General features: G+C 48.0%; 1 protein-coding gene across 1 annotated transcript in view; it reads left to right on the top strand.

Annotated features, from left to right (window-relative positions):
- The window catches only part of ECE2 (endothelin converting enzyme 2), an 83,592-nt gene that overhangs the window by 15,109 nt on the left and 55,086 nt on the right, over positions 1-13,397 (top strand). Inside the window, exons 2-3 of the mRNA XM_087725125.1 lie at positions 9,346-9,435; positions 12,228-12,372. Coding sequence (XP_087581251.1) covers positions 9,346-9,435; positions 12,228-12,372 — 235 coding nt within the window. The remainder of the gene's footprint in view (positions 1-9,345; positions 9,436-12,227; positions 12,373-13,397) is intronic.

Here is a 13,397-nt window from a genome sequence, read left to right as displayed (position 1 = left end):
CTGAGGACTACGAGCATGGGCTTTCCAAGCAGAGGGAAGACCTGTGGGAGTGCAAGGCCAGGTACCGGCACCTGGAGGCTCAGCGGGCTGAGATGGTCAGCCAGTTCCAGGCCATGATGCAGCTCCACTGGAACGAGGCCCTCCGGTTCTTCTCCCCAGTGGCGCTTCCCTCCAGCCTTCACCCAAAGCCCCCCACCAGGAGGCTAAAGCAGACCCCCAAGTCAGAATTTCTGGACCCCTCCGACCCACACAAAAAAACCCGAAGGGGGAGACTCTCTGCAGCAACACAAGCGTCCATTGCATGTATCCGACCCAGGGGCCGTAGTTTGAGGACCCTGGATTTAATACAATATAAAAAATGCAAATCATTTTTCTGCAGACCACCGAAATTTTCTCACGGACCACCAGTGGTCCACGGAACACCAGTTGGTGACCGCTGGACTAGAAGACTTTCAAAGTCCCTCTCAACTCTTATTATTCTATTCTAACGGGAGAGGTGCTGAACGAACTGTGTTTTGCAGCCCTGGCAGCTGTTTATAAAACGATGTCATTTGATATCTTGAGATTCTGCTGTTTTTCTTGCTTTCCCTGCTTTCCTGTGCCCTCATGTTTCCTCCAGAGAGAAGAGTGGAAAGTAGTGATCACAAGATGAAAGCCTAGGAACCAGCAGGGCCCACGGTGTGGTGGCTGCTTTTTTTTAGAGGCTAAGAAAGCTTCGTTATGAAGGCTTAATAAATAGATTGGTTTTCCCAGTCGCAATGGATGGCTGTGAAGTTTAGACCATAAGGAAGGCTAAGAGCCAAAGAATGGAGGCCTTTGAACTATGGTGCTGGAGAAGACTCCTGCATTGAGTCCCTTGGACTGCAAGGCCATCCAACCGGTCAGTCCTAGAGGAGATCAACCCTGACTGCTCTTTAGAAGGCCAGATCCTGAAGAGGAAACTCAAAGACTTTGTCCACCTAAGGAGAAGGAAGGACTCCCTGGAGAAGAGCCTCATGCTGGGAAAGATTGAGGGCAAAAGAAGAAGGGGACGACAGAGAATGAGGTGGCTGGATGGAGTCACTGAAGCTATCTATCTATCTATCTATCTATCTATCTATCTATCTATCTATCTATCTATCTATCTATCTATCTATCTATCTATCATCTATCTATCATCTCTCTCTCTCTCTCTCTCTCTCTCTCTCTCTCTCTCTCTCTCTCTCTCTCTCTCTCTCTCTCTCTCTCTATCTATCTATCTCTCTCTCTCTCTACAGTATCTATCTATGTATCTATCTATCTATCATCTTCTGAAACTCAAATACTACCTAATGAGAAGGAAGGACTCCCTGGAGAAGAGCCTCATGCTGGGAAGGACTGAGGGCAAAAGAAGAAGGGGACGACAGAGAATGAGATGGATGGATGGATCACCAAAGCAGTAGGTGTGAGCTTAAATGGACTCCAGAGGATGGTAGAGGACTGGAAGGCCTGGATGAACGTTGTCCATGGGGTTGCGATGGGTTGGACAGGACTTCACAACTAACAACAATAAATAGTGCAGGGTTTCAATTTTTCAGGCCATGAGTAGTTCTCCCAGTGTTGCATTCTGACAAGTTGGGGTATCTTCTCAAACCTTTCCGGGTCAGTTAAGTTCATTGTGGATATCCTGCTGAGTGACGTATCTTTGTTTTCTTGGAAAACCACAATCGTCCTCCAAGGACACCCCCAATTGAGCCCAACATTGATGTTGCTAAGTGACAAATTCCTTTGCTCCCTTTTACGGCTTTTCTCATCATGTCCGTTAAGTGAATCGCTGCCGTTCTTACATGGGTAACACGGTTGTTAAATGAATCTGGCTCGCCCTCAACTTTGCTGGTCACGGAGGTCGCAAAGGGGAATCAGGGGACCCCGGACACGATCATAAATGGGAGTCAGGGGTCAAGAATCCCGAATATAAATCATGGATGCCGCAAATGGGCATTAGTGTGAAAAATGGTCATGTCAGTTTTTTATTCTCGCTCTTCTTCTTCCTCCTCCTCCTCTTCCTCCTCCTCCTCTTATTCTCCTCCTTTTCCTCCTCTTTTTCCTTCTCCTCCTCCTCTTCCTCCTCTTCCTCTTTCTCCTCCTCTTCTCCTCCTTCTTCTCCTCCTCTACCTCCTCCTCCTCCTCTTCTTCTTCTTCTCCTCCTCCTCCCCCTCCTTCTCATGCTCCTCCTTCTCCTCCTCCTTCTCCTTACCGGCCTCTTCTTCCTCTTTCTCCTCCTCTTCTCCTCCTTCTCCTCCTCCACCTCCTCTTCTTCCTCCTCCTCCTTCTCCTCCTCCTTCTCATGCTCCTCCTTCTCCTCCTCCTTCTCCTTCTCCTCCTCTTCTTCCTCCTCTTTCTCCTCCTCTTCTTCTCCTCCTCCTCTTCTTCCTCCTCTTCCTCCTCTTCTTCTCTTCCTCCTCCTCCTTCTCCTCCTCTTTCTCATGCTCCTCCTTCTCCTCCCCCTCTTCCTCCTCCTCCTCTCCTCCTCCTCCTTCTCATGCTCCTCCTCCTTCTCCTCCTTCTTCTTCTCTTCCTCCTCTTCCTCCTCCTCTTCCTCCTCCTCTTCTTCTCCTCCTCCTCCTCCCCTCCTCTTCCTCCTCCCCCTCCTCTTCCTTCACTTCCTCCCCCCTCCTCCTTTGCATGAGTAATACCAGGCCCCTACTAATATTCATTCTAGTTTTTTTTAACCCAAATTATCTCTGAAGCATCTCTAAGCTAATTCACTTTATTTCTAGAAAATGACAAAGACTCCCAGAACAGCAGATCAAGACATTCTCAGAGGGGGGGGGGGGAAGAGCCATCTGGGGAACAGCAAAATGCTTTCTGCATCCCTGATGGATGTCATTCACCAAGTTTCCATTATACCATTAAACTCTATTTCTCTTCCTGTACTCAAAGTAGAAGCTCATCTCATTTATTTCCCATACTTTGAGCTTTACTGTATGAGCTTCAGGGACTCTGCACTTTATGAGCACAGTTCTTTCTCATTATTTTTTATGGAATGTGTAATAGGTCTCATAACAGCAACACACAGTAAGCACTTATGAGGAAGCCATGTGTCAAAGGATCTTTACCAGTGGTGGGATTCAGATTTTTTTTACTACCGGTTCTGTGGGCATGGCTTGGGAGACGTGGCTTGGCGGGCCTGGCAGCGGAAGGATACTGTAAAATCTGCATTCCCTCCCCACTCCAGGAAAAGGATATTGTAAAATCCCCATTCCCTCCCCACTCCAGGGAAAGGATACTGTAAAATCTCCATTCCCTCCCCACTCCAGGGAAAGGATACTGTAAAATCCTCATTCCCTCTCCAATCCAGGGGAAGGATACTGTAAAATCTCCATTCCCTCCCCACTCCAGGGAAAGGATACTGTAAAATCTCCATTCCCTCCCCACTCCAGGGAAAGGATACTGTAAAATCCTCATTCCCTCTCCAATCCAGGGGAAGGATACTGTAAAATCCTCATTCCCTCTCCAATCCAGGGAAAGGATACTGCAAAATCCCCATTCCCTCCCCACTCCAGGGAAAGGATACTGTAAAATCTCCATTCCCTCCCCACTCCAGGGGAAGGATACTGCAAAATCCTCATTCCCTCTCCATTCCAGGGCAAGGATACTCTAAAATCTCCATTCCCTCCCCACTCCAGGGGAAGGATACTGTAAAATCTGCATTCTCTCCCTATTCCAGGGGAAGGATACTGCAAAATCCCCATTTCCTCCTCACTCCAGGGGAAGGATACTTCAATATCCCCATTTCCTCCTCACTCCAGGGGAAGGATACTGTAAAATCTCCATTCCCTCCCCACTCCAGGGGAAGGATACTACAAAATCCTCATTCCCTCTCCACTCCAGGGAAAGGATACTGTAAAATCCCCATTTCCTCCTCACTCCGGGGGAAGGATACTGCAAAGTCTCCATTCCCACCTCACCTCACTAACCTGCTTTCCAGCTCCATTCTCCTGGGCAGGGCAACAAAAGAAGACCCAGCCGATCAGCTGGGACTTGGGAGGCAGAGAATAGATGGGGCGGGGCCAGCCAGAAGTGGTATTTGCCAGTTCTCTGAGCTACTCAAAATTTACCAGTTCCCCAGAACCAGTTAGAACTGTCTGAATACCTCCTCTGATCTTTACGGCATAGGTTGGTTATATATCTAAGCCAGGAAAAAGCAGGGTGGGAAGGGATTGATCAAAACCACCAAAATTAGGAAATAATACTTAAATACCAATAAATAATTCAGTGAGCTACAGGCATCCAAGAAAAAGAAGCAAGCTTATTGAACTAGCATTGAGCAGGCAATAAAATAGTCAAGAAAAAAATTGTGTGCGTTCAGAATTCCAAGTAGGGTCCAACAAAATTCGGAGAGTTGGTCAAAAATGTGGAATGTAAATGTCTATGGAAATTCCCAGTCATCCAAGGCATGGTTGTCCCAAAGGTGCTGCTTCAAAAGGCGACTGGATTTTGTTTTTCCTTGAAGACGTTTTGCTTCTCAATCCAAGAAGCTTCTTCAGTTCTTCAAAACGGTCTCTGGGGACAGAACTGAAGAAGCTTCTTGGATAAGAAGTGAAAAATCTTCAAGGAAGAACAAGGGTTAGGGTTAGGGTTAGGCTTAGGGTGCAAGGGTCTTGTGACTTGACAGCTTTAAAACTTGCACATTTCAATGCCAGAGTTCCTGAGCCAACATGACTGGAGGAGGAATTCTGGGAGTTGAAGTCCACAAGTCTTAAAGCTGTCAAGTTTGAACACTCCTGGGGTGTTTTTCTAAAGGGTTAGGGGTGCAAGGGTCTTGTAACTTGACAGCTTTAAGACTTGCGTGCTTCAAATGCCAGAGTTTCTGAGCCAACATTTTGGTTGCTAAACAAGAGCGTTGTTAAGTGAGTTTCACCACATTTTACAAGTTGGCCATGGCCACCCAGTCACATGACAGCCAAGCCACTCCCACCCAGTCACATGGCCAGCAAACCACTCCCACAAAGCAGGCCACACCTACAGAAGAGGTTCTAAAAAATTTTGAAACCCACCACTGTAGTGGTGGCAAGTCAAGGACTTTTTACAGGTTTCTTAAAATCACAGAATAATGCTTCCACAAAGAATTTGAAGAACTCTTCCAGAGACTGACAAGAGAAATTAAATTATAACATAGCAGGGAATAGAAAAACTACCTTAAGGGTAATTTAGGAGGCAGTTTATCAACTCGCTGCTTGACACAATCCTCCATAGGTAGAGCATTCCAGGCGTTGACCGCCCTGTTGTTGAAGTCTTATTTTCTGCAATCGAGTGTGGAGCAATTTATCTTGAGTTTGTATCTATTATTTGTCCAGGTATTATTGAGGTTGAAGCTGAAGGAGTTGTTGACAGGTAGGATGTTGTAGCAGACAATGTTGTGTACTATGCTCAGTAACCGAGGGACACACCAAATCTATCCTGGATGATTTCTGTCTGACAAACCAGCTTGGGCAGATCAGCGCAAGGAATCGGAGCACGTAATCCTTTCTAAATATAGGAACTGCACCAGCGGAGGGAGAATCACCAGGCCAGAGGTTGAGATAATGATTAAAACACGCAGCACATTTAGAGATCCGTTGCTGTCTTGTTTTAAAGCGGGGGGACTTCTTGGTCTTCCACTAGGTTACAAGAATTAAAAGATTGGGAGGGGGGCGTGGAGAGGGAAATTGTGCAGAAGGAGCAAGGGATTTTTAAGAAAGGGGGAGGGGTGATTCGATGGCTCCTCTTCATAAAAAAGAATAAGGGTGTTTTTTTCTGAACCTCCTTCCTATGGAAATTGATTGACTTACATACAGTGAATGAATACCTATGCAAGTCAAAATGAGTCCACATTTGCCTGTTCTGCCTTCAACCAGGCTTCCTGAAATCTTCTTTCTTTCTTTCTTTCTTTCTTTCTTTCTTTCTTTCTTTCTTTCTTCTTTCTTTCTTTCTTTCTTTCTTTCTTTCTCCTTCCTTCCTTCCTTCCTTCCTTCCTTCCTTCCTTCCTCTCATTCCCATCTCCCTCCGTCTTTCCTTCCTCCATCCCTCCATCCCTCCTCATTCCCATCCCTTCCTCCCTCCCTCCTTCTCATTTCCATCCCTTCCTTCTTTCCTTCCTCCCTTCCTCCCTCTCTCCCTCCTTCTCATTCCCATCTCTTCCTCCCTTCCTTCCTCCCTCCTCTTATACCCATCTCCTCCTCCCTCCTTCTCATTCCCAACTCCTTTTCATTCCAACTCTTCCTTCTTTGCTTCCTTCCTCCCCTCCCTCCTCATTCCCATCTCTTCCTCCCTCCCTCTTCCCCCTTCCTTCTCTTCCTCTTTCCTTCTCCTTCCCTTCTCCCTTCTTTTCCTTCCTTCTGTCCTCCCTCCTTCCCTCCTTCTCATTCCCATCTCCCTCCCTCCTCCCTCCCTCCTCCTCCCCCTCCTCATTTTCATCTCTTCCTCCCTCCCTCTTCCTTTTTTGCCTCTCTTCTTCTCCTTCCCTTTCTCCCTCCTCTCCCTCCCTCCCTCCCTCCCTCCCTCATTCCTTCCTTCCTTCCTTCCTTCTTCCCTCCCTCCTTCTCATTCCCATCTTCCCCCTCCCTCCCTTTGCAATTTTGGTTGCTAAACCCATGATTGTGAGGAGTACCAGTTACTGCTTTTCCCACATTAGAAGACTCTTGTTGTTGTTTTAAAGTGCATGCATGTTCCATAAAGAACTGTAGCATGCATTTATTTTTTTAAAACAAGGTGAAAATATTCCTTCAATATCATTGGCCACACAGGCCAAGGAATGGGGGACCGTGTGCCCCAACGACCTCTCCCATAGAATTTTTTTCCAAACGAATGGTGTGCCAGGAAATGGCTTTGGACTCCTAGCGACCCCATCGATTTTTCTCCGGGACGATCGATTCCCAAAGCTCCTCTTTCCAATCTCCCTTTGCCAATGCGCTCTACATGGGGCAGCCTTTGAAGAGTATTCGGAGACTTCAACTCGTCCAGAATGCAGCCGCGCGAGCGATTGTGGGTGCACCTCGGTACACCCACATTACACCTATCCTCCGCGAGCTGCACTGGCTACCGATCGGTCTCCGGATACGTTTCAAAGTGCTAGTCGTAACTTTTAAAGCCCTTCATGGTATTGGATCTGGGTACTTGAGAGACCGCCTGCTGCCAATTACCTCCCAAAGACCCGTCAGATCTCACAGGGTCGCCCTCCTCTGGGTTCCATCCACCAGCCAATGCCATCTGGCTACGACCCGGGGGAGGGCCTTCTCTGTGGCGGTTCCGGCCCTTTGGAACGAACTCCCCACAGAGATTCGGACCCTCACCTCTCTCCAGGCCTTCCGGAAAGCCGTCAAAACCTGGCTGTGCCGGCAGGCCTGGGGTTGATGAGTTCCCCTCCCCTCTCGACTGGTATGGCTGTGTGATTTTCGTGTATTTTAATTATGTGTACTGTTGTTTATGTTCCCTTTCCCCCCTGAGTTGTTCGCCGTCCTGAGTCCCTCCTGGAGAAGGGCGGCATACAAATAAACCAAATACAATACAATACAATACAATACAATACAATGGAGTCTGCCTGTCTTGCTGCCTATCTCGCTGCTGGTCATCCTGTCCATCCTGTCCTTCTCTTCCCTTCTTCCTCTTGCAGACTTAGAACTGCCATTCCTGAAATAGAATCTGTGTTTCCAAAAGGACATTAGGCAGAAGTCAGACCTTTGCATTCTCCTTTTCTTCTCCGCATTCTCATGTCTGGAAAAGCTGCGCAGAATCATCACTGGATGGAAACGTGACGATTCCTTCGCACTGGAGAAAAACATGGCCTTTCTCTCAATTAACCCTAGAAAGAGCAACATTTTCAGGAATTTATTACTATTAGGGTTGGTCGCACAGCCAGCCAGATTCTTAGACTGGATTTGGCATTTTTATCCCCACTAGAGGTCGTCCTCAACTTACGACCACAACCGAACCCAGAATTTCCATTGCTAAGGGAGACGTTTGTTATGTGAGTTTTTCCTCTGTTACGACCTTCCTTGACACCGTTCTTAAGTGAAGCCCGGCAGCTGTTAAGTTAGTAACGCAGTTGTTACCTTGGGGCCTTCAGGCCTGCCACATTCAATGCTGTGGGAAAATGGGAGGGGGGATTATATGGAGTATGGGAGATATATAGTCAAAATAACATTCCTTTCTCAGAGAGTCAAGGCCATCTTGCCCTGCAGCTGTGATGGTGCGATTGGGAGGCATCTCCAGTTTTGGATGGGGCCTGATTGGCCCATGTGATGGACATGTGGGTGCTGGGCAGGGACTTATTTTGGGTGGGGAAAACCTGGAAGCTTTCAGATTTGGGTTTTCTCAGTTACAATCACTTCAATCCACAAAATATCGTTACAAGAAAAAACAAAAACTTTCCAAGGCAGTCCAATTAGAATTAAATTTGCCGCTTTCTTCTTTTACTTAAAGGACTAATTTATCTTTTTAAAAAAGTTTCTTTGGGCAATCTTTCTCAGAGTAAAAAAACCCCCTCATCCGATGGACTCACTTTCACTTCCTTCCTTCCGGAGCTGTCTCCGACTTCATCAACCTGGGAGCTGCCTGTTTGCCGCCGGCTTGAAGCGCTTCCCTTGCGTCAATCAGGGACTTTGCGGTGTCCCTGAGACCAGCAAGGCTTTGTCTTCCTGATCACTGTCTCTCCGGGATGGTTTAGGTTCTGCTGGACCATCCAGTGGCAAAAGTGTCAACAGCAGTCTCGAACTGTCGAGACCGCACGTTGTGTTGTCGTGACATTGGCTCCTCTTCAAGCCTCGGAGTGGTCTTTCGTTGCAGTTGTTACTTGGAACCCTGACACTGGGCTCCGTTGTGGTCGTACCAGTGGTGGGTTTCAAAAAATTTTCGAACCTACTCTGTGGGTGTGGCCTCCTTTGTGGGAGTGGCTTGCCGGCCATGTGACTGGTGGGAGTGGCTTGCCGGCCATGTGTTTTCTCTCTCTCTCTCTCTCTCTCTCTCTCTCTCTTTCTTTCCTTCCTTTTGTCTCTCTGTCCCTTTTTCCTTTTTTTCTTTCATCTCTCTCTCACTTTTTCTTTCTTTTTTTTATTTCTTCCTTTCTTCCTTTCTTTCTCTTTCTCTCTCTGTGTGAGTCTGTGTGTGTGTGTGTGTGTGTCTATCAGTGGTGGGTTTCAAAAAATTTTGGAACCTCTTCTGTAGGTGTGGCCTACTTTCCGGGTCCACTGGTGGAACCTCTTCTAACCAGTTCGGTAGATTTGACAAACCGGTTCTACCGAACTGGTGCGAACTGATAGGAACGTCGTACGCCGAGGACCGCCTGGCGTTTTCTCTCGTGTCTTCCAACCGCAGAATTATTTTTCCCCATTTTTCCCCTCTCTTCAGATGACGGAGTATAAGCGAGCCATGTTTCAAGAGGACGAAGTGCTGGATGCCACTGGGGATGGGAGCAACACATCTCCGGACAGCGTAGAGGTAGGGTGAACGGTGAGAGGTACAGGAAGCTCTCAACTTACAACCATTCACTTAGCGACCATTCGAGGTGGCAACGGGTACTGAAAAAAAGCCACAGATGATTAATTTTCCCATTAACGACCGTTGCAGCATTTGCCTTGGTCGCGTGATCAGAATTGGGGCACTTGGCAACTGGCATGTATATATGAGGGTTGCAGTGTCCTGGGGGTTCCCATGTGTGACCTTCTCAGCTGCTTTCCACCCAGCAAAATCAATGCGAGGAGCCATTGACTGCACGATTCATATAACAACTGTGGCAATTCACTTAACAGCCATGGGAAAGAGGTCACGAAATAGGACACAGGTCACTTCAACTATTTTGCTTAGTGTTGGAAATCTTATGCTCCATTTGTTCTGACCGAGGCTTCCCCAGCAGCATGAAGCGATAAACCCCTTTCATTTAATTGACAGTGAATTCCTCTCCAGCAAAGTCCCGGCCCACAGTCTTTCAAGATAGTTCACAATTACCGATCTTTATCAGGCTTGGAGAATGGCCAGGCTGGTATCTTTCAGATGCTGCAATACCTGGCAAGAATGCAGGAATGAACTAATTGTCTCCTGCAAACTCCACTCCCCTTTCACCCCTCTTTTATTCCCTCTGGGAGGGGCCATTCACCGTCCACCTGTGCCTTTACTCCTAAATCGGCCCTTGTTCCTTAGCTGTTCCCTTTGTCTGGCAGCTCTGCACTTGCACACACTGGGAACAGGATCCAGCTGTTCTTCTGCCTCACTGATGTCTGACTCTGAAGGCAGCTGATAAGTGGCATACGGCTCTGGCCCCCTCTCAGCCTCCAACACAGAGCCTCATCAGAGCCTTCCCCAGACTCCAGGATTGGCCCTGGTTCCTCCCCAACCTCCTCACTGTCCGGTTCTGCTGCCAGTTCTGCTGGCTACTGGCAGGCCACCACACCATTGTGGTCATAAGCTGAGGATTATTTAGAATAGAACAGAACAGAACAGAATAGAATTCTTTATTGGCCAAGTGTGATTGGACACACAAGGAATTTGTCTTTTGTGCATATGCTCTCAGGGTACATGAAGAAAAATAACATTTGTGACCTTTCGTGGATTCGACTCCAGCCTGAGAGGCTTCCATGCGATCTTTACACACCCTGTCTCTTTTCAGAATGCCAGGGTTCCAAGTAATAGATCCATATATTAAGCAAAACTCCGAGGCAGGTAGATTCCTCGAAGAATAGCTTTACTGGAAATGTAGTGGCACAGATCCGGTGAAAACCGACTCTGAAGGTCCCTGTGGTCTTCACCTAATGAAAACTAAAAGTTTGTCACTTCCCCAAAACAATCAATCACATGGTCCAATCACGATGCTGTCTTGTTGCCTGGTGGCATCGCTCCGCCTCCCTCTGACCAGGTGTGAAAATGTCCTTGGTTCCCAAGAGGAAGTATTTTGTTTTGGCTACAAAATCCCAGCTATCTCTAATCCCCCCCCTCCCTCCCTATCCCTCAGCTCCAGTGCGACAACCCTGAAATTTCCAAGATGGCCATGGTCAGGTCGGCTTCAGGGTTGACACGTATCTGATGCTGCTTGGTAACACAATTATTTGTGTGAAATAATTGTAATATACCCAGCGTTGTCTGGACTGCTTACATATAATTGCAGCGTTAAAGCTTGCAAAACACGAATGGACGTTGAGGAGAAAGAGAGTTGAGGGCAGCTGGTTCCAACGAAGCTTGCATAAAGGCTACGAGCTTTGCTTCCAATCCTTCACTGAAGTCAACAAATTGCACTTGAGATTTACAACTCTGACTTTATTCCTATTTGGGGAGACGAGCAAGAATTGTTTTTATGGGGAAGACGTCATTCTGGACTGCCAGTGGCAGAAGATTCATTTCTGATGCAGCTGAGTTCGGTGTGACATGATTAAAAAGGAAGCTAAACATCAGGCCTTGGTTGCCCTTTAAGTCACGGGGTTTGCGGTAAGCCATTGAAAGGCAACAGGAGAAATCGCTTGAACTTTAAAAACACAATCCAGAATTTCGCTAAGGACTAGAAGCAGTTCCTGATTTTAGAGCAAAGAGATACAGGTAATCCTTAACTTAAAATACATCATTTAGTCACCTTTGAAATCTACAATGGCACTGAAAAAAAGTGACTTAGGGCCGTTTTTCACACTTATCATCCATAAAGGAGAATATTTGTAGCTCAGGGTTAAAATGAGGGGTCTTTGATGCTCTCTGAGCTTGGTTGTTTTCTTGCAGATGTTTCATGACCCTAACTAGGTAATGGGCGTGGCCCACCAGCGGCCAGCAGAGCTGGCAGCAGAGTCAGACAGTGAAGAGTTTGCGGGGGAGCAAGGGCCAGTCCTGGAGGCTGGGGAAGGCTCGGACGAGGGCTTTGCGTCGGAGGCAGAGAGGGGGCCGAGGCTGTCTGGCAGTGATCAGGTGCTAGACAGCAGTGAGGCAAGGGAACAGCTGGGAACAAAATTTTTGCACATACCGAACCAGCAGTAATGCCGGCAACAATCCACCCCATCCCGAACTTCCGGTAGGCCAGTTTTCCACACCTCCCCAAACCTCTGTGCGTGCCCTGCACTTACCTGCATCCAAAACAGGCTGTGTGGGGACTCCTGGGAGGGGCAGGGGGGGCAGCCAGGAGTGGGATTTGGGGGTTCTCTGAACTGCACAGAATCTTAGCTAGAGCAGAAGCCCGCCCCTGACAGACTGGTACTTTGATATATTCCATCTCCCGCTTCTTTTTCTGTTTTCTCTTTGATTCTTGTCTCTTCTTCAAGGTGGGCTTCCGGAAAGGGGATGGCCTCCTGCTGAGTCGCCTTGGCTCCCAAATCCATCTGAAGTTGGTCTTCTGGGTGATTTCCCTCTTCGTGGCGGTTCTGCTGCTGAGTACAATCATAGCCATGGCCATCCAGTACAGTAAAGGTAGGTCAAGGCCAGGGATCGGATTCAGCCGGTTCGGACCGGATCTAATTTTACATCTGGTTTGCTGAACTAGTAGTTGAAAGGACTGGCTGGCCACGCCCACCCCTCCCAGGAGTTCATCATGCCAGGTAAGTGCAGGGCCCGAGCGGAGGCTCTGGGAAGGCGAACAATGGGCCTTTCGGAAGTCCGGAAACAGGCTTGTTTCTGGCCTCCGGGGAGGCTCCAGAGCCTGGCGCCCTCCTAGTGGCTTGAGGAAAGCCTCCAGATCCCCCCAACCGGCCATGGTGCAGGAGGCCGAGTAGACCACGCCCCCCCCACCCCAAGGCCACACTCCCCAGCAACCGGGCAGAGAACTGGTTGCTAAAAAATTTCAGTCCCACCCCTAGTGAAGGCCAGTTTGACCACGGACCTTATTCCACCCTGTACACGTACTCCTTGACTTACAACCGTTCATTTAGTGACCATTCAAAGTTGCAAAGGCACCAAAAAAGGGATTTCTGATGATGAGCGTTTCTCACACTTAGGACGGTGGCAGCATTCTCCGAGGTCACGTGATCAGAATCCAGACGCTTGGCAACTAACTCATATTTATAATGGTTGGAGCATCCTGGGGTCATGTGATCACTTTTTGCAACCTCCTGGCAAGCAAAGTCAATGGGGAAGCCAGATTCACTTAACAACCACGCTACTCACTTAACAGCTGCAGGGATCCTCTGAACAAGGGCGACAAGAATGGTCGTAAGCATGGGGCAAAATACACTCTAGCAACTGTCTTGCTCAGCAAATGAAATTTGGGGCTCAGTTGTGGTTATACGTGTCGGAGGTAGTCCTCGACATATGACCACAATTGGGCCCCACATTTCTGTTGCTAAACAAGGCAGTTGCTAAGCAAGTTTTGTTCCTTTACAACAGTTGTTCAGTGAATCTCCGCCGCTTAAGTGAGTCCGGCTTCTGCATTGACTTCGCTCGTCGGAAGGTCACAGGAGGTGGTCACGTGACCCGGGAAAACTGCAGCCGCCATAAAT

This window comes from Thamnophis sirtalis, unplaced genomic scaffold (genome assembly GCF_051295495.1).
Source record: "Thamnophis sirtalis isolate CommonGarterSnake01/CBP01778 unplaced genomic scaffold, rThaSir2_p1.2 scaffold_11, whole genome shotgun sequence".
Lineage (NCBI taxonomy): Eukaryota > Metazoa > Chordata > Lepidosauria > Squamata > Natricidae > Thamnophis > Thamnophis sirtalis.
Note: the sequence above shows the minus strand (reverse complement) of the source record. Positions and strands in the feature narration are given on the sequence as shown.